Source organism: Ovis aries, chromosome 1 (genome assembly GCF_016772045.2).
Source record: "Ovis aries strain OAR_USU_Benz2616 breed Rambouillet chromosome 1, ARS-UI_Ramb_v3.0, whole genome shotgun sequence".
NCBI classification, from domain to species: Eukaryota; Metazoa; Chordata; class Mammalia; order Artiodactyla; family Bovidae; genus Ovis; species Ovis aries.
This window is the reverse complement of record NC_056054.1, coordinates 100,002,939-100,026,662: the sequence shown is the minus strand read 5'-3', so window position 1 is coordinate 100,026,662 and position 23,724 is coordinate 100,002,939. Positions and strand designations below refer to the sequence as shown.

General features: G+C 49.2%; 2 protein-coding genes across 2 annotated transcripts; one reads left to right on the top strand and one right to left on the bottom strand.

Moving 5' to 3' along the window:
• The first annotated feature begins 4,874 nt into the window (after positions 1–4,874).
• SV2A (synaptic vesicle glycoprotein 2A) lies at positions 4,875–19,043 on the top strand. The gene is made up of 13 exons (XM_027974189.1): positions 4,875–4,978; positions 8,652–9,617; positions 11,159–11,339; positions 12,130–12,281; positions 12,396–12,529; positions 13,071–13,160; positions 13,383–13,493; positions 13,660–13,748; positions 14,404–14,568; positions 14,783–14,916; positions 15,771–15,977; positions 16,580–16,739; positions 17,164–19,043. The coding sequence occupies exons 2-13, from the start codon at positions 8,996–8,998 to the stop codon at positions 17,345–17,347; spliced, it is 2,229 nt and encodes a 742-aa protein (XP_027829990.1). The 5' UTR covers positions 4,875–4,978; positions 8,652–8,995; the 3' UTR covers positions 17,348–19,043.
• Positions 19,044–21,639: 2,596 nt separating this feature from the next.
• Positions 21,640–22,782, bottom strand: BOLA1 (bolA family member 1). The gene is made up of 2 exons (XM_004002434.5): positions 22,691–22,782; positions 21,640–22,357 (listed from the first exon to the last, which is right to left on the bottom strand). Exon 2 carries the CDS (start codon positions 22,352–22,354, stop codon positions 21,947–21,949), a length of 408 nt encoding a protein of 135 aa, XP_004002483.4. The 5' UTR covers positions 22,355–22,357; positions 22,691–22,782; the 3' UTR covers positions 21,640–21,946.
• Positions 22,783–23,724: the final 942 nt, after the last annotated feature.

The window sequence follows — 23,724 nt, the reverse complement described above, 5'->3', positions numbered from 1 at the left end:
TGTTATTGACCCTCTTATATCCCTCTTTATGCTCCCCATCCTGACAATCTCATGTGCATGAAGTGGAGTAGATAAAAAGTAGTGATAGGATATAGGTGGGTGCCTGATGTTGAGGAGTAGTCAATATTCAAAAATATTTTTTTGACATGCTACGTGCTTGGCATGAAGGATCTTTAGTTCCCAACCAAGGATAAATTCATGGCCCCTGCAGTGGCAGTGCAGAGTCTTAACCACCGGACTACCAGGGAAGTCCTGAAGAAGAGCCAATTTGATGGATAAGTGGTGAAAGAAGTTACACCAGAAAGTAGTATAAGGCCGTGATTTAAAACCTTGGAAAGCTCTGAAACCCAGAGCTATGAAGCTAGAGACCTATATACTGTATGGACCTACTTATATGAAGCTCTAGAATAGACAAGTCTAATCTATGGTGATGGTGACAGAAAGGAGATCAGTGGTTGCAAAGGATGGGGACATTAATTTCAGAATGGCACAATGGAAATTTTAGGGGCAATGTTCTTTATCTTGATCAGAAGGATGCTTACAGGGAAATATACATTTGTTAAAACACATGGAACTATACACCTAAGATGGATACATTTTTAAAGATTAAGAACTGCATCTCTACTGCCTTTGTTCAAATCCTAGTTTTGCTGTTTCTGAGTTGTGTGATTAATCAAGTTACTACTTAACCAATCAGTGCCTGTAAATGTCATCTGTAAATGGTGATCACTTCATAGGTTAATGGGGAGGTGGGGTGAGTTAATTGTTGTAAAGTGGTCAGAAAAGTGCCCAAGTCAGGTAACTGCTCTAACAATGTCAGCCATCATTATTATACACCCATTTATCACCTTCTGCTCCACAGTCTTATTTCCCACACCCAATATAAGCCATTTGTGGAGAAGACCGGTCTGAGGGGTAGGAACAAGTCTAGAGTAAAAGACTTCCCTGGTAGTCCAGTAGCTTAGACTCCATACTCCCAATGCAGGGGGCCCGAGGTTCAATCCCAGGTCAGGAACTAGATCCCATCTGCCGCAACTAAGAGTTCACATGCCACAACTAAAGATCCCGCATGCTGCAAAGAAGATCTAAGATCCTGCATGTCGCAAATAAGACTTGGCACAGCTAAATAAATAAATCAGATAAACATTAAAAAAGACACACAGATCTTCAGTATTTTTACTTAAGGAATCCTTAGCAGTAGTAGTGTTGGTTGCTCAGTTGTGAATACTGGAGTGGGTTGCCATTCTCTTCTCCAGAGCATCTTCCCCACCCAGGGATCGAACTTCAGGTCTCTTGCATTGCAGGCAGATTCTTTACTGTCTGAGTTACACAGATCCATAAACAAACAAAACAAATTATTGAAGTATTTCTGTTAAGTATTTCTTAAGGATTTTTGCATATGCATGTACCCTTTTCACTGCCATTTAGATTAAAATGTAGCACATTCCCACCATGTGACCACTATTTTCTCTCACTTTTAATTTGCTTTTTCTTTTTATGTAAATGGAATCATAGGTGTGTACTCTTTTTTTTTGAGGGGGGGTGTCTGGCTTCTTTGCTTAGTATTTTGTTTGTGAGATCTTTTTATGCAGCTGTATACTATTTTATGCAGCTATATACCCATGGGGTCCCAAAGAGTCAGACATGACTGAGCAACTGACAACAACAAATACAGTAGTTCAGTCTTTTAAAATAGTATTCCCTATAGGGGGCTTCCCCAATGGTTCAGCGGTAAAGAATCCACCTACAATGCAGGAGACATGGGTTTGATCCCTGGTTGGGAAGATTTCCTGGAAGGGGGCATGGCAACCCACTTCAGTACTCTCACCTGGAGAATCCCATGGAGAGAGGAGCCTGGCGGGCTACAGTCCATGGGGTCACAAAGAGTCGGACATGATTGACGCAGCTGAGCATGCACACATTTGCTATATGAATATACCACAATTGGTTTATACAAGTTTAACCATTCTTTGGCTGACAGACATTTGAAGTTTTTGACTATTACGGATAGAGCTGCTGTGGAAAATCTTGTACTGTCTTTTTTGTAGGACATATGCACTCATTTCTCTTTGGAGAGTATTTGTTGGATCAGATTTAACTTGTTTTTAAAGGATCACCCTAACTGCTGAGAATAATGGGATTTAAATAAGCAAGATTGGAAGTAGGGGAGCCAGTTAGGAGGCTGTTGCAGTAGTTTTAGGTAAGAGATGATGGTGGCTTAGACTAGGGGGCAGGGGTGGAGAAGTGGTAAACACAGAATATATTTTAAAGGTAGGGCCAACAAGACTTGCTGATGTAGGGATAAAAGAAAGCAAGGAAACAAGCATAACTAAGGTTTTTGGCCTGAACACCTTGGTGAAGAGATGGGAAAGAACTTGTTCAGAAGTTTGTTTAAGGATCTGTTAAGTTTGAGATACTTATTAGATATTCATATGATTGAATTGAGAGATGTTGAATTGACAGATGATTTTGTGTTTGGGCTTGGTGGAAAGGTCTGGACCTTTGGAGATAGAAATGTGGGAATTGATATCATAGAGACAGCATTAAGGTCAAGGGTCTACTTGAGGTGATCACAAAGAGAGTAGGTGGAAGCAGAGAAGGGCCCTGAACTCAGCCCCTAGGAAACTTAGTGGACCCAGAAAAGGGGCCCTTGAAGGAGTAGCTGGTGAGGTGCATGGGTCCTTGGTTCTAGGGAGAAATGATAAAGTCTTTCCTCAGAACTTGAAAAATATATCCACCCTTTCCCTCTAAGAGTACAAGATTTCTATTTTAGAAATGGATAAGTAATGGCTAAGTAGAGCATATGCAAAGTCACCTTAAAGAGAAGACATGGCTCCCTGCCAGCGGAACTTGGCTATAACCTAATTGAAAATATTTACATATTTAAATGAAGAATATGTCAACCTGAAGAGAAGTCAGCAGTGAATGCTAGTAACGGGAGAGTCCCTCAGGCCCATATGGGCACAGCCTTTCCAAGAGCCATCCTGGAAAGAGTGCTTCAACCAGCGGAGTTAGAGTAGTCCAGGAGCATTGGCAAGGCTGCCCACAGCGTAGAGATGGGGGGTGGAGAATCGTAGCCAAGAAGAGTTTTCTGAACCCATTGGCACGACTCCTTGCTGGGGATGGCCAGATGCCATTAAAGACACAACTCCTCCTCTTTGGTTATATCAATGTGCATTTATATGTTGACATTATTGTTGACTTGGTTTAAAGGGAGAGAATGTGCTGGACATGCAGACATGAGTTTTCCTTCAGTGTGAGTGACAGTTAAATTTTTCTCTGTAACTTAACACTTACGTATTATGGCTTTCTGTTTTAGTAAATTGTAAACCTTGTTGGCACAAAACAATATTCCAAGATGTAGCTTTGTGAAACTCCAGAGACCCATATCTTTGTCAGTGATAAATTCAGTACCACAAATGCCACCTGTGAGGTTGGGGACACCCAGCTGCCAGCCCTCTCCATGTAACGTATCCTAACATTTTGAAACCTCTGTGCTTAACAGAACAGAACCACACATTATTAAATATAAGAGATCCAATGCAGCATCTACTCTAAGCCCCTCATTTTCCAGCTGAGAAAACTGGGGTTCAGAGAGACAGAGAACTTGACCAAGGGCCCACAGCTTATTGGAAGTGAGAACCCTGGTCAGTGCTCTGTCCAAATAACCCCAGTCCTTACCTCGAATAGGTAGACTTACATTCAGTATGAGCATCTCCAAAGTACCTGCTTCCCTCATCTCTGAAGCAAATATGTTCACCAAGTGGTATGTCTTGGATCTCTAAGCCCAGGTTATTGATACTGAGGCAAAGGAAAGATAAAAGGAAAGAAGTGAAACCAATTCACTTTGTTCTTGCCCTGGAAGCAGAAGTGTGTGTGTGTGTGTGTGTGTGTGTGTGTGTGTGTGTGTGTGTGTGTGTGTGTGTGTTAAGAGAAAGTGGGGAAGAGTACTGCGGGAGATTGTTGTTGGTTTTTTTTTGAGTTATTGTAACAAATACCTAGGGCTTCCCTGGTGGCTCAGTGGTAAAGAATCCATCTGCCAATGAAGGACAGGAGATGAGTGTTGATCCCTGGGGTCAGGAAGATCTTCTGGAAAAGGAAATGGCAACCCACTCCAGTCTTGCCTGGGAAATCCCATGGACAGAGGAGCCTGGCTAGCTAGTCTATGGGGTAGAAAAAGAGTAGGATATGACTTAGGGACTTAACAACAGCAAGAAGGAAATAATTGGCAGGGGAGATGCCCAACTGGTCATGCCCATCAAACCCCTGCAGCTTCTCCAACCTCTGCTGTCACCAGCAGAACGGAGGACAAGGAGGTCTGATTGGAAATAAATAGTCTGGAAAGAGATAACAAGGATCCAGGAGTTTCCTTCTCTGGCAGTTTAGGATAAAAACCACATTTTGTTATTCTTGCTTCCTGTGAAACAGCCAGGTAAACTTGGAGTGTGAGCAGTCCAGATTTGGGAGTTTGGCTAGGAACAGTGAGGAAGGGAAAGGGAGGCGATTTGAAGGCAGAGCGAGTCCCTAACATTTGTGGGTCTTGCCATTCCGGGACTGAGGCTCTGAGGAAGGGGCTGCCTCGTTCACCATCTCCCTTTCTGTCTTCCCACTTGCCTTCTCGACATCAGTATTACTTTCCTTAGATCCTTTAGTCTTTAACTAGGAGGGGCTGGTGTCATCTCCAGCTGCCCCTGTGACAGCCCCTCCAGCTCCCTCACCGCCTCTCCCCAGCCCCGAGTCCCTCCCCATCCTCTTTTTTCTTCCACCCCCCACCCCCCAACAATGGTCTCTCCCGACGCTCACTGGTGCGGGGGGCGGGGGAGGGCGGGGGGAGGGCGGAGGCGGGGCCGGAGCCCGTGGGGGGGCAGGTCTGCATTGCTGCTTCCCTTGGTACCCAGAGCAGACGCCGCTGCCGCCTGCCCCACCGCCGGGACCCCCGCCCTCACCCGGACTCCCTTATCTGGGGGACCCAGCCCAGGTGAGACCCCTCTCTCAGTTTCTCAGCTCCACCCCGCCCCGGGGCAGAAGCATCCTCGCCTTGTCTTGCAGCCATTTTATCTTCCGATGCTTTGCTTGTGGGGAGGGTGACCGTCCCTCATCGGGGGTGACGGGATTGCTGGTGGTTTGAATGGACATTTATGGCGGTTGCTGTGTTGATCAGAGAAGGAAATATATATATTTATACATATATATATGTGTGGAGGAGGGGTGTTTTTCTCTACCTTAACCAAGCTCATACTACTCTCCTCAGATGTTAACGGGGGTGGGGGCTTGTAAGGTGGAATAGGGTTCCCTCAAACTCCAATTCCCAACTCATCTTGCACCCCCCCCTCCACCTCTCCCCCTCGCCCCGCGTGATAGATGACCTTGGCTGGGGCGGGAGAATATATGCTGCCTCAGTCTGTGCACCTGGACTTGGGTTGCGGGTGGTGGGGGGGAGCGGTTGGGTTTGTGGGGTGTGTGGGGGGGGAGGGGGTTGGTGGAGGAAGGGCAGATGAAGGAGGGAAGAAAGGGAATGGTGAACGGAAATGTTGGGTAGATAGAGGTGGTGAACAACCAGGCTTGGGGGTATGGTTGGGGGTGGGGCTGGAGGCAGGCAGTCGCTCTGGGGTCGGGGTCGGGGGAAGGGGTGTTGAGTGCTGATGGGCACTAGTCCAGCAGCAGAATCAAGGGTGAGGGGAGGCGCTGGGAGAATGGGTTCAGTCAGTTCTAGGGGCTCCGCTCTTATACCAGAGTAGGGCAGGATGGAGAGGGTCGCCGCGGATGCTGGCAGGGGCGGTCTCTATGCCTGCGCTCCTGAAGATCTCCCCTTGCATTCTGGTCCCTGCCTCTCCGAATTCCTCCTTGGACATTCTCAGCTGACACCTTGATCTTTTCCCCATCAGAACTGTGGAGACTCCATCTTCCAAACCGTAGGGTAGTATGTAGGCAGGAGTGGTGCAGCCTTGGCTGTCCTGGGGTGGGGATCGAGGCTCAGTTACCCAGCAGAGGTGGGGAGGGGTGCTCCAGCACCTCTCTCCCCCACAACCATGAATGTTTTGATAAGTGATTGCTTCTTAACGACCTTGTCACCTGGGCTAGGGTGGGTTGGGAAATCCAGGTGGCTTCCAAAGTCAGGGGCTTTGATGGAGGTGAGGGGTTCTGGACCTTCCCACCCCACAACCAATCTTGGGCTGAGTTATCCTGAGAGGAAGCCTTTGCTCAGAGTCTCCTGCCTCCCCCCATCCTCTGCAGAAAATCTCTCGGGCATGTTTTCCCATCAGGTGAAGCCAACCGACCTTAAAGAGCCCTGTAACCCTGAATCTTATCTCCTTTAACCTCTACGTCTCTGAGTCTGTCTCCCTCCCACAAGCTTAGCCACCCTGTGCTGCTTTGGGGGCTAAAAATAGCACCACTTTCTCACCAGCTTGAAGAATTTGTCTTCTTTCTCTCCCTCCTGAGCTCCTGGGCTTGTTGGCCCTGGGGGAGCTGGCTGCTGAGCCATCACGTCCTGCTGTGGCTCCGGGGCCCTCTGTGCCCTTCCGGTTCCTCTCAGGGGTGGAGAGTGTAAACAAACACCGAGCGTGGCTCCTGCTGGGCCCATCTGCCTGTGCCAGGGTTTGGGGGGAGAGCCTAACAGGGAAGGAAAGGTGAGGCAAACAAATTGCATGCCAAAAGGGGATTCCACTGTTCCCTCTCTCCAATGGGGGATGGTTTGGGCCTTGAACCACAAGGAAAGAAGGTGACATAGGGGTCACTGGTTCTGGTCATCGTGGTCCACTGCTCACATCTGACCTGAGGGGGTAGGGCTCTGCTTTGCCAGTGCTTCTTTCTAAACTACATAGCATTACTTACTCCTTCTGCCTGGGCCACTGTGTGTGTGTGTGTGTGTGTGTGTGTGTGTGTGTGTGTGTGTGTGTGTATAAGTGTATGTGTGACATTTAATGAAGGCCCTGGATGGGTTGGAACAGAATGAAGCAGGATATTTTTAGGGTAATGATCTCTGATCAGAATCTAGTCCTGCTTCCTCTGCTTCTATAAAGGAAGAGGGGCTTCTCCCATGCTTGCCTCTGGAGGATGTCTTTTGTGGGGGAGGGGAGGTCCAAGCCCCCTTCATTCTATATGAGCTCCTACGCAATGCGGTATTTATGGACTCCCTTTTCCTTGACTCTTGGAGGAGGAGCAGAAAGGATTAAGGGGGATTAGAAAGGGAGGCCATGGAGGAAGGAGGTACAACCATAGACCTTAGATGCCCATGTTGGAAATGTATGTGTTTGATTTTCCACCCCTACCCCCACCGGTGAAAGGGGGCCCATTTATGACATCCTGAAGGAAGGTGGCAAGCCAGTCGTTACCTCTTTTTTAGATTTTGGTCTGCCCCTTTTTCCCCATGACCTCAGATTCCAGGTCTCCCTTTTTGTGAGTCTTCCATTGTTTGTCTGGAGCAGACAGTATGGGTCCAGCTGCTGGCATTTGTTTGAACACAGAGGGGTTTTGGGGATTCTGTATTGGGAGGTTACAACAGCATCCAAATGTGACCCCCCCCCTGCTTTGCCCTTGCTGCTTCTTTCACAGTTTTTAATCTAGTAGGAAGGAAAGAAACTAATAGAAGGTCTGCTGTGAGATTAAATTATCACATCCACCTGGAGAAATAGAGATTATTATCCCCAGTTTAAATATAAGGACTCTGAGGTTTAGAGATGTTCAGGAACCTGCTCAAGATCAGTTAGTAAATGGCAGAGCTGGAATTTCAACTTATGTCATCTGATTGTCATGCGCTGTGCACTGAACCAGCTCTCTCCTTGCCAGTATCCCTTTCTGCCATTCACCCTAAAGAGCATCCACAGGTGGCTTTCGTTCTAACGTCTTGTGAGGGAGTGGAGGTCATCTTACCACATTACTATCACCACAAAGAGTAATAACTAATATTTATTCATCAGTTGTTATGTGCCAGGCACTATGGTAAAGAGCTTATACTCATTATGTCATTTAATCCTTACTTCCCCCTCTTTAATGAGAGGGAACTAAGGCTTTGAGGATCAGAGACATGCTCATGGTCACTTAGTAAGCTGTTGAAGCAGGAAGTCAAATCTAAGTCTGTCTGATTCTGGAAGCTGAGCTTTCACCCACTGAGCTATGTTGGGAGAAGACTCTTCTTTGTGAAGCCTACAAACATGGAACCTGAGGAAGGACCATAAAGCCCCATATTCAGATGCCATCAGTGGTCTGAAGGCAACAGGTTGAAGGATTCAGTTGTCCTTCTATACGTTCCCTGCAAGCTCTGCTCCCAGTAAGAAACCCAGACCAGACTAGAGAAGGGAGTTTTGGTTTCTCCATTTCCTGTTTTATCTTTGGCAGGTGGGTGGTAAAGCAAATGGTCTGTTCTTGAAGTGGGGCCAGGGATCAGGAGATGGGCTCTGGGTAGGTGATCGTGACTTTGGAGCAAATCCCATGGGTCTAGTCTCCAAGGTCAAAGTAAGAGATGTATACTGAATGGCCCATAGCAGGCCCAGACAGTCATCCTTTTTTCCTGAGTTGGGTTTGAGGCCAGCAGGCCATCTCTGTAACACAAGGCCCAAGTGGGGCTCTGGGTCGGCAGGAGCGCTATATTGGCCTTCTTCAGTGTCTTAGGCCTCACAACCTCCTTTTTTCTCCCTCTTATCTTTTTCTAGATCTCCAGAGGCTCCTGGAAGAGAAGTAGCAGCCTTTTCTGAGTTATCCTGGCTCCCCAGCTTAGCCTCCCCAACCTGGCTTCCCCTCCCCTTCCGGTCCCCCCTCTCCCCTTCTTCCTTCCCAATGCACCCAACTGAACTGGGTGTAGGCCAAAGTTCTTCCCTCCCTTCCCCTCCTAGACACTCACTGGCCAGATCCTATATTCTATTCTGTGCCCAGAGTTACTCAAACACATTTCATCTAAGTAACTCCGGGAAGTGGTCTTTCTGACTCCAAGAGCCCTTGTGCAAAATCAGAATAAAGAAGGGGGGAAGATTCGGTGAAGTAGTCCCCAAGCCCCATCATGGAAGAGGGCTTCAGAGACCGGGCAGCTTTCATCCGTGGGGCCAAAGACATTGCCAAGGAAGTCAAGAAGCATGCAGCCAAGAAGGTGGTGAAGGGCCTGGACAGAGTCCAGGACGAATATTCCCGGAGATCGTACTCCCGCTTTGAGGAGGAGGACGATGATGACGACTTCCCCGCCCCTGCTGATGGCTATTACCGCGGGGAAGGGGCCCAGGATGAGGAGGAAGGCGGCGCATCTAGCGATGCTACCGAGGGCCACGACGAGGATGATGAGATCTACGAGGGGGAATATCAGGGCATCCCCCGGGCAGAGTCTGGGGGCAAAGGCGAGCGGATGGCAGATGGGGCGCCCCTGGCTGGAGTGAGGGGGGGCTTGGGTGATGGGGAGGGTCCCCCGGGGGGTCGGGGAGAAGCACAGCGGCGGAAAGAACGGGAAGAACTAGCCCAGCAGTATGAAGCCATCCTACGGGAGTGCGGCCACGGCCGCTTCCAGTGGACACTCTATTTCGTACTTGGTCTGGCACTGATGGCCGATGGCGTTGAGGTCTTCGTGGTGGGCTTCGTGCTGCCCAGTGCTGAGAAAGACATGTGCCTGTCTGACTCCAACAAAGGCATGCTGGGTAAGATACGTTTCGCTCCAGCCCCATCCCGCCCCAAATTCTGGAAAACAGTTCTCTGTGCCTGAGAACTGCTCCTGACCTTACCACTGCATTCCTGAGGATCCTGGTCCCAAGATATCCCCAGGAGAGCTCAGGGCTCCTCTGTCATGCTCTCCACCTCCACTCCCCCAGCCCTGACACCCTCCTCTAGAGGCTGGGTCAGGGTGAGGTTGCCTGTGCAAGAGAAAAGGCACATGGGCTGGGGCTTGGGCCTGTAGTTGTGGGGTGGTCTGCTTAGTTCTGTAGGAGACTGCTGTGGTGGGATGGACCCCCATTTAATGTTTCTTAAAAGCCTTTCCTCTTGTTACCCTGATTATTTCCCCTTTTGGGGGGAACAAGAAGGCAGTATCCAAACTCCTTGATTTAAATGCAGAGAGTCAGTTTGGGGTGGTGGGGGGCTGGGAAGAATCCAGCCAGAGAAGCTGGTCACACTTGCTCTCAGTTAGCATTGGGAATGTTCAGGGGCCAGCGAGTGGTCTTTAATGGCCCTTCCTGATGGAGATCCCAAGGGAGGAAATCCCCTAGAAGGGGATCCCTCAGAAGGGATCAGGTCTTGCTCTGTCACCAAGTTGCCACGAGATCCTGGGCAGTTTCCTTCTCCCTCGGGCTGGACTTGGGCCTGGGTAAAATGCAGAGTTTGGAGTAGATAACTTTTAAGACCAATTCCAACTCTGATTTTATGAAGGAAGAAAGGAACAGGGGAGTTTTGGGACCAGAAGTATTGGAACTGGAAGGAATAAAAAATGGATTTATATGTGGGCTTCCATGGTGGCTCTAAAAGAATCTGCCTGTAATGCAGGAAACTGGGGTTTGATCCCTGGGTCGGGAAGTTACCCTGGAGAAGGAAATGGCAACCCACTCTGGTATTCTTTCCTGGAAAATTCCAGGGACAGAAGAGCCTGTGGGCTACAGTCCATGGGGTCACAAAGAGTTGGACACAACTGAGCGATTTTCACTTTCACTTTTGTGTGTGTGTATGATTTCCTGGGAGGATTGAAGGAATGGAGCCTCTTTCCCAGGGAACATGAGAGACACCTCTTGCTGCTTGGAGGGCATCAAGTTAGAGAGGCTAGAGGGGATCCTGGGAAGGTCTGGGGAATGTAGGCAGATCCATTTCTCATTCCAGGCAAGCTAGAGATGGGGGTATTGTGTATGCGTGTGTGTGTGTGTGTGTGTGTGTGTGTGTGTGTGTGTGTGTGTGTGAGACAGCAAGAGAGTGAGAGCGAGCAAGAAGGAATGAGAGGGAAAGAAAGGAGAAGTCTAGGGCTGGCTCATGTCTGCATCTCTGCCTTTGACCCTCCAGGCTGCAGAGATGACCTTCCATCTTTGCTCATGTAATGCATCCTCTCACTTGATCTCATCTCTGGGTAGACTTAGCTCCTACAAGTCCTTCAGATCTTCTGTCCATGCTGCTGCAGTTTCAGCTCATTTAAATGTCTGGTGAGTGGGAGAACCTTAGTGTGTCTGCTCATACCCCCTCTGCCTCTGTTCTCCTCCTTCAGGCCTCATTGTCTACCTGGGCATGATGGTGGGAGCCTTCCTCTGGGGAGGGCTGGCTGATCGGCTGGGTCGAAGACAGTGTCTGCTCATCTCACTCTCAGTCAACAGTGTCTTCGCCTTTTTCTCATCTTTCGTCCAGGGTTATGGCACTTTCCTTTTCTGCCGTCTCCTTTCTGGGGTCGGGTGAGTGTTCCCCTCGTGAGCCCCTGAAAGGCAGGGCTGCACCTTGGTTGCTGTTATACTTCTAGGGCCCTGCATAGTGGCAGGCACACCAGCTATACCTCAAATATGTGTGAGCTGAATGAATGAAATCCTCTCCCTTCAGGCCAGTTTCTCCCTGTCCAGGACCTGTCTACTGTCTGTCCAGACTGCCATTCCATATCTGGTTCACTCCTGAGTCCTCCACCCTACCTTTTAGTCCCATTCTGAGCCTGGTTCCCTCAAGAGACCCAGTGGGGCTCAACTTCACTCCTGGTTGGTTATCTGTGGTTATCCCTTTCTCAGAGCATAAATATTTCCTGCATTCAACAACAAACCTTGTTCATACCCACACCTGCCAGAACTCTGCAGCCCTGAGCCACCCAACTTCTGCACGTCCTCTGCCACCTGCATGTCCCCTCCGCATTGTCTGCCAGCTCTCTTCTGGCCTGCTTCCTCAGATTCCTCTTGCTCTTCTCCCTTTGGGGATTTCTCCTCTTTTCTGTGAGTATCGGCTCTCCCTTCCAACTCTGTAGTCATCTTCAAGATTCAATGTTTGTTCCTTCCTATTCCCTGAGACCTGCCTGCCTGTCTCCTAGGGTCCCAAGGATGGGTGCCTGATGGCTGGTGGTGAGGGAGCTTATAGGGCATGGTGATGAGGAGTTTCTCTTTAAAAGGTTCAGAAGATGAAAGGGACTTGGGAATCCAGAGCGCTAGGGTATGGGATCAGGAATATAGCCATTTTCCAACGCTGAATTCTTGCAATGCCCTCCAGGATCGGAGGGTCCATCCCCATCGTCTTCTCCTATTTCTCGGAGTTTCTGGCACAGGAGAAACGTGGGGAGCATTTGAGCTGGCTCTGCATGTTTTGGATGATCGGTGGAGTGTACGCAGCTGCTATGGCCTGGGCCATCATCCCTCACTATGGTGAGCAGCCCCCAGAACATGTACCCGAGACTCTCTCTCCTCTCCTGTGCTCCCTATGGTAGGACTCTACAGTCTCTGGCCTCTCTGCTGACGCTGTGACTCTGTCCTTGCCAGGGTGGAGCTTTCAGATGGGGTCTGCTTACCAGTTCCACAGCTGGAGGGTCTTTGTCCTCGTCTGCGCTTTCCCTTCTGTGTTTGCCATTGGGGCTCTGACCACACAGCCTGAAAGCCCCCGTTTCTTCCTGGAGGTGAATGGGGCTGGGGCTGGGCTCGGGGGAGGGCAGCAGGGGCTCCTGCAGTCAAACACCCACCATGGGCTGGGTCTGGGCCACGTGGCAGCCTTCCTTTCCCAGGGTCCAAGGTCTGGGGGGCCTTGATCTTACTTCCTTTGTCTTAGAATGTATTTCCAGAGGAGTTCCGTGGGTGTTAAAACCAGAGGACCTGCTTCACCATGGGTGGCTTAGGGTTTTGCAAGCAGGGGTCCTGACCCTGGCCCTCCTACAGCCCACCCTCCCCCTACTTTTTCCTGACCCAGCAGGGTGAGGATGCTCCTGCTCTGCCTACATACTCGCCCATCACCTTCATTTCCCTCGTTTTCAGTTTCTCTCTCCATTGTGCCGAGGGGTCCTGACTCTTGCCCAAGCCAGGTTACCTCTGGCTGTGCTCCCCCTTGGGCTCTTTGGGAGTGGTTGGTGGTTGTGCCCCTAGGTCAGGTTGAGAGAGGGGGATCTGTAGCCCCGGGTCAGGGAGGGGCTGACCCGGATGTGGGGATTGTTTCTGTGGCTCTAGAATGGGAAGCATGATGAGGCCTGGATGGTACTGAAGCAGGTCCATGACACCAACATGCGAGCCAAGGGGCATCCTGAGCGAGTCTTCTCGGTAAGCCACAGTCCTCCCCTCAGTCCTCCGAGTGCCCACACCTGGCCCCTCCCTGGACTTCTCACCCCCACCTTCCTAGGCCACACTGAGATCTCAGTGGGATCTCTCAGGGTATCACGTCTCCCTCCCATTTCCCACTCGCTACCACAGGAGAAATTGGGGTACTTGGAAGGGCTGGAAAGTACAGACTAAGTGACTGCTCACTCCTTATTTTGACCCCAGGTAACCCACATTAAGACAATTCATCAGGAGGATGAGTTGATTGAGATCCAGTCCGACACGGGGGCTTGGTACCAGCGCTGGGGGGTCCGGGCCTTGAGCCTGGGAGGGCAGGTAATGGGGGCGGGGATGGTGGAGAAGTGGAGAGGAGGGCAGGGCTGGAGCTTGGGCGTGGGGGTGATTGTGAACTGGAGGGAGCTGATAGGGCAGAAAACCTGGGATCTGGAGGTGCTAGAACTACTGGCTGGCAGCCTCTGTATGACTGTCCTATTCCGCCTAGGTCTGGGGGAATTTCCTCTCTTGTTTTGGTCCAGAATACCGCCGCATCACTCTGATGATGATGGGTGTGTGGTTCACCATGTCATTCAGGTGAGGAGCTGGGTGGGCTGGGTTGGAAGTGCTGGATGTGATGGTCTGTGGGTTGGGAGAGAGGTGGAGAAAATGGAAATGAAGGGGATGAATAATGAGGGAAGGTGCTGTTTGGATCCCCTCTGATAGTCCACCTGGCTCCTCTACCTCACTTCTTAATCCAACAAACTTATATTATAGGCAGAACAGTATTAAGCTTCTATTCTGTGCCAGGTACTCTGCTGGGATGGAATAGATGTGGTCTCAGTCCTCATGGAGTTTACATCTTGGTCTAGGAGCTAGACAAACTAGCTGTAATGAGGAGTGCCATGGTGGGGGATGTGCACTGGGAACAGGCTTCCCAGCCCAGATTGCTGGTAGGCTGGAGAGGGGATGTAAGTCCTAAAGGATGAATAGGAGTTAGGCTGAGGGTGGGATGGGGAGACTGTTTTAAATAGGAGGTAGAGCAAATGCCTGGGAGGTAAGAAGTAATAGGCAGGAGGGTTAGAAGAACCTGAAATCCCTCAGAACCACAGCAGCTGGTGAAAGATGAGATGAGATGAGGCTGGGGAGGTGAGCACGGTCCTAACATGGGCTGACTCCTCTGTTTCTTTCTCCTTCTGGACTGTGTGGTTCTAATCCATGAGCCCTGATTCCATTGCCCTTGACGCTTCAGCTACTATGGCCTGACTGTCTGGTTTCCCGACATGATCCGCCATCTCCAAGCGGTGGACTATGCAGCCCGCACCAAAGTGTTTCCTGGGGAACGTGTGGAGCATGTAACTTTTAACTTCACCTTGGAGAATCAGATCCACCGAGGGGGACAGTACTTCAATGACAAGTATGTGGGGATCTTTGAGCTTCACCCCTTCCATCCCTCCTACCCTTTGCCTTTTTTGTGAGTCTGGGGGTTCAGAGACAAGGTGTTTGGGGGCAAAGACCCGTGGTTCTTCTCAAACCTGCAGCTTCCTGTCTTACTTCACTGTTACTTCATGAGTGTTGGAGGAGGGTGTAAGAATGAGGGGAAGGTGGCTTTCATCATCCTGGCTTTACAGGTTCATTGGGCTACGTCTGAAGTCAGTGTCCTTTGAGGACTCCCTGTTTGAGGAGTGTTATTTCGAGGATGTCACATCCAGCAACACATTTTTCCGCAACTGCACGTTCATCAACACCGTGTTCTATAACACTGGTAAGGTGGGAAGGCTAGAGGCTGACAGACCAAAGGATTGGGCGGACCCTGAGCTGGAGAAAGGGAACCTTCTTCATTCTCTAACTCAGGGTTCTCAAGCTGAGCTCTTCAGAGCCTTGGAGGTGATAGGGGGGTCTGTTAGTTACTACCAGCAATTACAACAATCTAATGGTAATTGATCATTTTTCTGTAGTTAAGTAGAATGTCTGACAAAAACATTGTTTGTTTGCTTTTGGCTAGAATTGAAGCAACTCAATATTGTGATATTAATGCACTTTTGAAGAGGGCAAAATCATTCAAAAGAGCAGCCTTGGGAAAAAAAAAAACAATAAAAGGGATATTTGGTGGAGAAAAGGGAGTCAGGGCCTTAATCCCTTTCTTTAACAGGGATTCTCAAACTAAATGCACATGAAATGCTGGTTTTGTGAGCTAGACTGAGGTTTCCCACCTCTAAATGGAGTGCTGAGTTTTCCTATCTTGCAGGGAAAAAAAAAAATGGATAGGATTCTTTTTAATATTTGCTCAGTAATTTGTCCTAAACTTCTGGCTCTGCTACTGCTTATAGTTAGCTAGAGCAGACAAAAAGAATGAATAAGAAAGTAGTAGACATCATTAGGAGAAAACATAGAAACAGCCAAGTGCATTGTTTCATTTGGTAAACTATGGTCATTTTATGACATAAAAGGATCCTAGCTCCTATGGTGATGTTATCTGATGTTTTACCATAGTGTCCTGACTGATTCTGAGAGCCCCGCCTGCTAAACCCCTCAAAGGCAGAGCCCTGAGCATAAGCAATAGCAGCCTCCCTCTCACATGTGCCATGATTGTCTGCCTCTCTTGGCCTTCGCCCCCAGACCTGTTTGAGTACAAGTTTGTGAACAGCCGTCTGGTGAATAGCACATTCCTGCACAACAAGGAGGGCTGCCCCCTGGACGTGACGGGGACGGGTGAAGGCGCCTACATGGTGTATTTTGTCAGCTTCTTGGGGACACTGGCTGTGCTTCCTGGGAACATTGTGTCTGCTCTGCTCATGGACAAGATTGGCAGGCTCCGAATGCTTGGTAAGAGGGAGAGGCTGGGTGGTGGTGTGTCAGAACTGACTAGGAGGCCGGGGGGAGGGCATGGCCGTCACTGGGCTTCTAACCTTAGTCTGTGGAAAGTTTAGCCAGAGAAGGGTCTGTCTCTTATGTCTTCTGGTTGGAGGGAGTGGGGGGAGGTGGGGGCTGCATGACCAGGTGGGGTCTGGTGAGGAAGCTCCTCTGGGGATAGGAGGTGGGCAGAATAGCAAGTCTAGGATACAGGCTTTGGGGTCTTGGGTTTTGAATCTCAGCTCCACTGCCTTCTTAGGTAAGTTACTCACCTCTGTGAAGCCAGCTGTCTCATCTGCAACATGGCAGTGATGACAGTACCTCTTAGGAGGCTGACTTATTAGTAATGTGTGTAAACCATCCAGCTGTCTGGTGCATAGCTTGCACCAAGGAATGGTTGGTACTGATACTGTTAATAAAAAGACAATGTAAGTGAGGTTGGAGATGAGGGAGAAAACTTCCTTTTGGGTACCCTGGCAAAGAAAGTGTCTCATCCTGGTCGAAGGGACAGAGTGGGCTGTGGGTGGCTTTCATCATGGCCATGCTCACACTGCTTTCTTCCTCCCTGGCTCCAGCTGGCTCCAGCGTGATGTCCTGTGTCTCCTGCTTCTTCCTGTCTTTTGGGAACAGTGAGTCTGCCATGATCGCTCTGCTCTGCCTTTTCGGGGGGGTCAGCATCGCATCCTGGAACGCGCTGGACGTGTTGACTGTTGAACTCTACCCCTCGGACAAGAGGTAACAGGCGTGTGGTAGGGGCAGGGCAGCAGGTTTAGGGCTCAGAGGGCAGAACAGAAATGGGGTGAGAAAGGGGGCTGATGGGGAAAGGCATCTCTAGGGGTAAAAGGGCACATATTCCCCTTGAGTTTCTCTTCTAAAAGCTGGTAGCATTTTTTTTTTAAGCTAGTAGCTTTTATATTCACTCCTTGAAGTCTTAACTATTAACCTAATTTTTTGGTGTCCCTTCCCCCTTGTCTCCCAATTTATCTGTATTCCCTGGTGTGTACCCCTTCTCTAATTGCTCCATTCTTCCTCTCCCTCTTGGACACTGCCGGCCCTCTCCACCTGCCCCTCTTCCCTCACAAATCCTCCCATGACCCTTCCTTTGTCTCCCTCTCCGGCCCCTCCATCCTGTTTGCTGCGCTGGCGTACTCCTGAACAGGACCACAGCCTTCGGCTTCCTGAATGCCCTGTGTAAGCTGGCAGCTGTGCTGGGGATCAGCATCTTCACGTCATTTGTGGGAATCACCAAGGCTGCCCCCATCCTCTTTGCCTCTGCTGCCCTTGCCCTCGGGAGTTCTCTGGCCCTGAAGCTGCCCGAGACTCGGGGGCAGGTGCTGCAGTGAGGGAATCTCTGGGGCTTTGCGGGTGGCAGGCACACTGTGAGACCAACAATTTCCTCTTCCCGTTCCCTGCCCTGCCATCCTGGCTGCCAGAGCCCTCGTTCCCCGCCTCCTGTTTAGTGTCTTAGCCATGTATGCGTGAGTGTGTGTGTATGTATGTGTGTGCATGTGTGAGACCCCGTGGGCAGGGACTACAGGGAAGGCTCCTCCATCCCAGATTTGGGGTGCAGCTCTATTTCCCACCTCCTACCACCCCTGACTTTGCACAAGAGAAGGCTTGGCCCCACCCTTCTCCCCCAGTGTTAGTGAGAGGCCCTTGCTCTTCCCAGCTCCTGGGGCTTTAGAACAGGCTTCCTGCCTTCCCCCTTATTCCCTCTGCCTGGGCTCTGGCAAAACCACAAGCAGGTGGTTATGCCAAGGGCTAGGGCTTGATGTAGACCATGGACCAAAAGAACTTAGAGTTGGAAGGGCCTAGAGTGCCCTCTCATGCCTCTTGTTGGATGCTGGGGAAGTAGCAATAAACCTCAGCCCCCTGGCCTCCAGTTCCCCCTCAATTTGGGCTACAAGAAGCCTGAATTTTTTGAAATTAGCTTTCTGATTCTTATTTATTTATATATTAAGTTCTGAGGCAGCTCAGCAGGACTGTGTATGTGTGAATGCTTGTGTACACTTATGTATGTGTGTGTGTGTATGCTGTGGGGTGGGGGTGTCATTATACTGTCCTAAAATACAAGCCAAGGGTAATTTCAGTGGACACACACACAAGTACCTGACCCCCACAGTACCTCCCCTAATCTTGTTTCTGAGCCTGGCCTGGGTGGCAGGAGCCTCGGCAGGCTGGGAGAAGAGTCTCACAGTCTAGGGACAGCCAAGGGCACCTGACAAGGTTCATCTCCTCCCCGTCTCTCAAGAAGCACAGGCCTCCTCTGGAGTGAGAGGCTCTCCCCACTACACAGCACAGATAGGAAGAGCACAGCTGCCCTCCCACCTCGACTGTCCCCCCAGGCAGAGCAGCAGGGGAGGGGAAGAAACCAGTATGTGGTCAAACCAGCAGATCCAAAGCACAAGGCGCTGGGGCGGGGCAGGCACCGGGCTTTCCCAGCAACTCCTGCAAAGTGGGAAGAGTTTCAGCAGTAAGCCAGGGACCCCTAATGCAGGGACCAGAAGCCTCAGTTTCCCCATCTCACCCTCTCCACCGGATAGCCCATGTAGGTTAAGCTGCCCCTGCCCCCCGCCCCCGCCCCATGTGGTTGCTTTCTTGGGTGCCCCCGTCCTCCACCCCCAACACTGTAGCTGTGATGTGTTGTAGTTTTTAGCTGTTTGTAAATGTTAAAAAGTTAAAAGGAAAAAGTGAAAACAAAAAAAGAAAATCCAAATTCAGCCTCCTCCTGCTGCGTCTGGTGCCCCTACCCTATGGTCACTCCCATTTTGTAAAAGTGAACCAGGTGGTGACTGTTTAACTCTCTGATGTCTGTGCTCAAAGAACTGCCTTCTCCAGTGCCCAGTGTATGAGTGTGCGCCCTCTCTCTTCACCCTTCACTTGCTGGACGCAGCCCTCTCCCCTGCACCTCCCTGGAGGGACCCATCCATCTCCCCTTACTCTCCTGGGGAACCCTAAATCCAACTCTGTTGATGTAAAAAAATTAAATGAAAAATACTGATGAAAAATAAAAAGGAAACAAATCCTTAAAACCTAAAATGGCTATGTCTACTTCTTCGCCTCTACCTACATCCAACTTTGTTCTGCCTCCTGAGGCAGAAGATGGTGAGCTGGAAAAACAACTCCTTTCTCCAAACTGAAGGCCAGAGTGACATGATGCATTTACTTCCTGAGTTGGCCTCTATGCTGACCTTCCCACTTTTATAGATAGAGGGCCCTCATAGTCTCCTAGTTTTGAAAACTTGGGGTAATGTCCTACAACTTAATAGCAAAAAATGGGCTAAAGACTTGAGTAGCCATTTTTCCAAACACATAAGATGACCAATAGGTACTGTTCAGTCGTGTCTGACTTCTTTGCAACCCCGCGCAGTGCAGCATGCCAGGCGTCCTTCATTATCGCCCAGTTTGCTCAAACTCATGTCCATTGAGTTGATGCCATCCACCCCTCTCATCCTCTGTTGCCCTCTTCTCCTGCCCTCCATCTTTCCCAGCAACAGGGTCTTTTCCAGTGAGTCAGCTTTTCACATCAGGTGGCCAGTAATATATATGTATATAAAAAATGCTCAATGTCACTAATCATCAGGGAAGTGCAATCAAAACCTTAATGAAATACCACCTCATACCTGTCAGGATAGATATTTTATATATATATATAATAAAAAATATATATAAAATATATAGTGAGTGAAGTTGCTCAGTTGTGTCTGACTCTTTGCGAACACATGGACTGTAGCCTACCAGGCTTCTCTGTCCATGGAATTTTCCAGGCAAAAGTACTGGAGTGGGTTGCCATTTCCTTCTCCAGGGGATCTTCCAAACCCAGGGATCAAATCCAGGTCTCCGGGACTGCAGGCAGATGCTTTACCCTCTGAGCCACCAGGGAAGCCCCCAAATAATATATATATTATATAAAGTATTGATGAAGATGGGGAGATATTGGAACCCCTGCACACTGTTGGTGGGAATACAAAATGGTACAACCACTCTGGAAAATATGGAAGTTTCTCAAAATTAAAAATAGAACTACCATATGATCCAGCAATCCCACTTCTGGGTATTTACCCAAAAGAACTGAAATCAGGATCCTGGAGAAGTGTTAGCATTCTCATGTTCATTGCAGCATTATCACAATAGCTAAGATGTGGAAACAACCTGAATGTTCATTGACAAATGCCTGGATAAGGAAAAATTAGTATATACATACAATGGAATACTCGCCAGCCTTAAAAAAAAGGAAATTCCGCTGTGATAAATCATGAGGATGTTATGCTAAGTGAAATAAGCCAGCCACAGAAAGATAAATATGCTCGATTCTACTTACAGAATTATCTATAATAGCTGAATAGAGTCAGTGGGATGTTGGCTGCTAGGGGCAGGGTAGGGTGGCGGGGAGAGGGAAGTAGGGAATTATCAATCAGCAGGCCTTAAGTTTCAGCTAAGCAAGATGATTAAACTCTAGAGATCTGCTGTATGACATTGTACTTGTAGTCAGTGATAATGTATCATACACTTAAACATTTGTTAAGAAGGTAGATCTCATATTAAGTTTTTGCCATAATAAAATAATATTTACAAAAAGAAATTTAAAAAAATCTAAAAACTCCACAAATGAAAACAAATAAAAACTTGGGAGTGACATTTCTTGAGAACAGAACCAACTTCACTCGAAATCCTTTTGTGTGTGTTTTTTTAAAATATAGATTCCAGATTCCATTCTTGATTTGTGGATTCAGAATCCTCTTTTTGGAAAAGAGGTGACCTAGAATCCATATTTTAAACAAGCTCCCTTGGGAATTCTTATCTGTGAAGAAATCTAAAAACCCTGCCTGAGGGTTACCATTGACTCCCTTCTCACTGTAGTCCATTTCAGTTCTAATCAAATCTTCTTGACTTAAAAATGATAGCTCTCAAATCAACTCCTTCCTTTCCATTTCAACAGTTTACCTCTCGGCCAAAGTTCTGCCTTCACCATTGGTTACTCTCCATGCCTCCAATTCCCTATGATAACCCACTAACATCACTGTCCCAAAATGTTCTTTGCCATCCTTTTCTCAAAACTCTTCAATGATGACTCCCTACTGCCCAACCAGATGCAGTCTAAATTCTTTAGCTAGAAATGGTGGATAAATGTTAACCAAGCCTTTTCTTTACTAAGTTCAATCTCCACACAGAGATCATCAGAAAATTGCTTATCTAGACATTACTTTTTCCCCTCAGAATTATGACAACGTTTGGAAGGCTCATAAGAAAAAGGGCTATGTAAAGTTTTCTCCATCTTCTATATTCATTTCCTAGGTTCTAATCTTTTCACTGCTTTAGCGTTTGTTTTTTTAAAGATTTTTTTTCCTCATGAGAAATGCAAATCCTTTTGGAAATGGACAGGTTGTTAGCAAGCCAAACATCCCCCAAGTTTGAAGTTCAAATGCAACCGTAATTGCTGTTTTGTCCAATAACTCTGCCCAGTCCAGCTTCTTTGCCCTTGCTTGAGCTCTTTCCCCTGTTGGCAGCAACTTTCCTCTCTTTTCTGGCTTAACGAAGCACTTTCTGACTATGCCTAGGCTTCAAGTATCTTTCTTTTCCGAAGAACATTTGTAGCACTGACAGCAGGCCATTAACACCACTGCAATTCACCTCATATGATAATTTATCTTTTAATGTACAGGATTACTAGTAACATATCAAGTCTGGCGATTCCTTAGTCACAATTTAAAATGAAACAACTGGGCAGCTTTTCCTGAAGAGTAGGGATTGTCCCCTCTCCTTAGGTTAACCTTAATGTGAAATGAATTACACTCTGTGAGAATACACATATGCTGGTTAAATGGGCATATTACATTACTCGTTTCTAACAAATACGACTGTATTAAATGCAAGAAAGCCCCAGTAGTTTATTCTCACGAAACCCGCTTGAATCCCGGTCCTCCCTCTCTCCAGGTCCAGGGTTAGTTTCGACTTTTCTTGCTCCCACCTAGGCAGGGGGGGCTTGTGTCCAGTTGAGGGTTCTCCTTCCATTGGGCGGGGGTCCGCGCCTGTATGGCCAGGGCGTGGACTGGCCCAGCCAGCTCTTCTGACAGCGCCGCATGGACCAGCCTATGCCTTTGTAGGGGGCTCAGTCCCTCAAAGCGAGAGCTCACCACCGCCACGCGGAAATGGGTCTCACTGCCCGGTGGGACCGCGTGGCCGCCGCTCTCATTACGCAGCTCCAGCACTTCGGGGTTCAGGGCCTGCTCCAACTTCGTGCGAATGGCAGCCTCGACCGGGCCGATGACCCCTGATCCCGCGCTGCCCCGGGACATACAGATGCGGCTGGCCATGGAGAACAGGCGTAAGACCAGCTGCCCACTCAGCATCGGCTACGGCAGAGACAAAGACGGGAGCAGTGAAGGTCAGGGCCTCGCTCTTGGTACCAGCGTCTCAACCACCCCAGCCCCCGCCTCAGGCCAACGTCCACCCTGGGAGCGCGTCTAGACACCAGACAGCGTGATGCGAGGCACCGCCCCTTTCCTCTGTGTGACGTCGGGGGATTGTGGCCTCCGCCGAGAGCAGCTGAGAGAGCCCGCGCTTCTAAGGGGATTCGCAAAGAATGAGCTGGAGGTTCCAACAGTAGGGTATGTGCAACTCCGGGCTTTTGGTTGAGCCACGGTCCCTGTGCCCCCTCCCTGAACCCCAAACTGGACCCTTTCTACCTCGCACTCAGGCTTGGCTACCGCAGTTCCCCCTCTGGGACGGAACTCCTGACTAGCCGGGTGAATGCAGATCTCGCGTCCAGAGGCACTCTGGGAAATGGAGTCCTCGCTACGCGATAGACCAGGCAGGTGAGGGCTCACGGGAACTGTAGTCTCTGTCTCTTGAGGTCGTGCGTGCGTCCGTGCGTGCATGCTCAGTCACTTGAGTGGTGTCTTTTCGACTCTCTTCGTCCCTAAGGACTGCAGCCCGCCAAGTTCCTCTGTCCATGGGATTCTCCAGGCTAAATTATTGGAGCGGGTCGCTCTGCCCTTCTCCAGGAGATCTTCGCCTCCCAGGGATAGAACCCAGGTCTCCTGCAGCAGTAGCAGTGTTTGTTGCTCAGTCGTGTCCGACTCTTGGCGACCCCATGAACTGTAGCTCGCCAGGCTCCTCTATCCATGGGATTCTCCAAGCAAGAATACTGTAGTGGATTGCCATTCCCTTCCCCAGAGGATCTTCCTGACCCAAGAATCGAATCCAGGTCTCCTACATTGCAGGCAGATTATTTACCATCTGAGCTATAGGGAAGATCCAGGTATGCTGAGTCTTACACGTCGCAGCGCAGGCAGATTCTTTTAACGCTGAGTAGCCGGGAAAGCCCCTCTTGGGGGTCGTAGGAAGTTCTGAACCTGAGGAGTTGCGAAGAAAACGAGAATTCCTGAACACTGGCGATTGATCCATTTTATTGCCAATAGATCTTGTAGATCTAGCCCAACACTTTTATATACAAGAAAATGGAAGTCCCTTTCCTTTATCGAATACATAATTATTGTGTGCTAGACCAGTCCTGGAGACTGGGGAGGTAAGACAGGCCCTGTCCTCAGCCAGCTTACAGAACACTGGAGAAGATGGACAAGTGATCAGACCATTGCAATACTGCATGCTAAGATCTGTGATGGCACTAAGCAGGATACTAAGGAGGCATGTCATCGAGCTTGAGGAGAACAGAGAAAACAGGGGAGCAGCTTAGAAGGGACACTAAAACCCCTTTCTC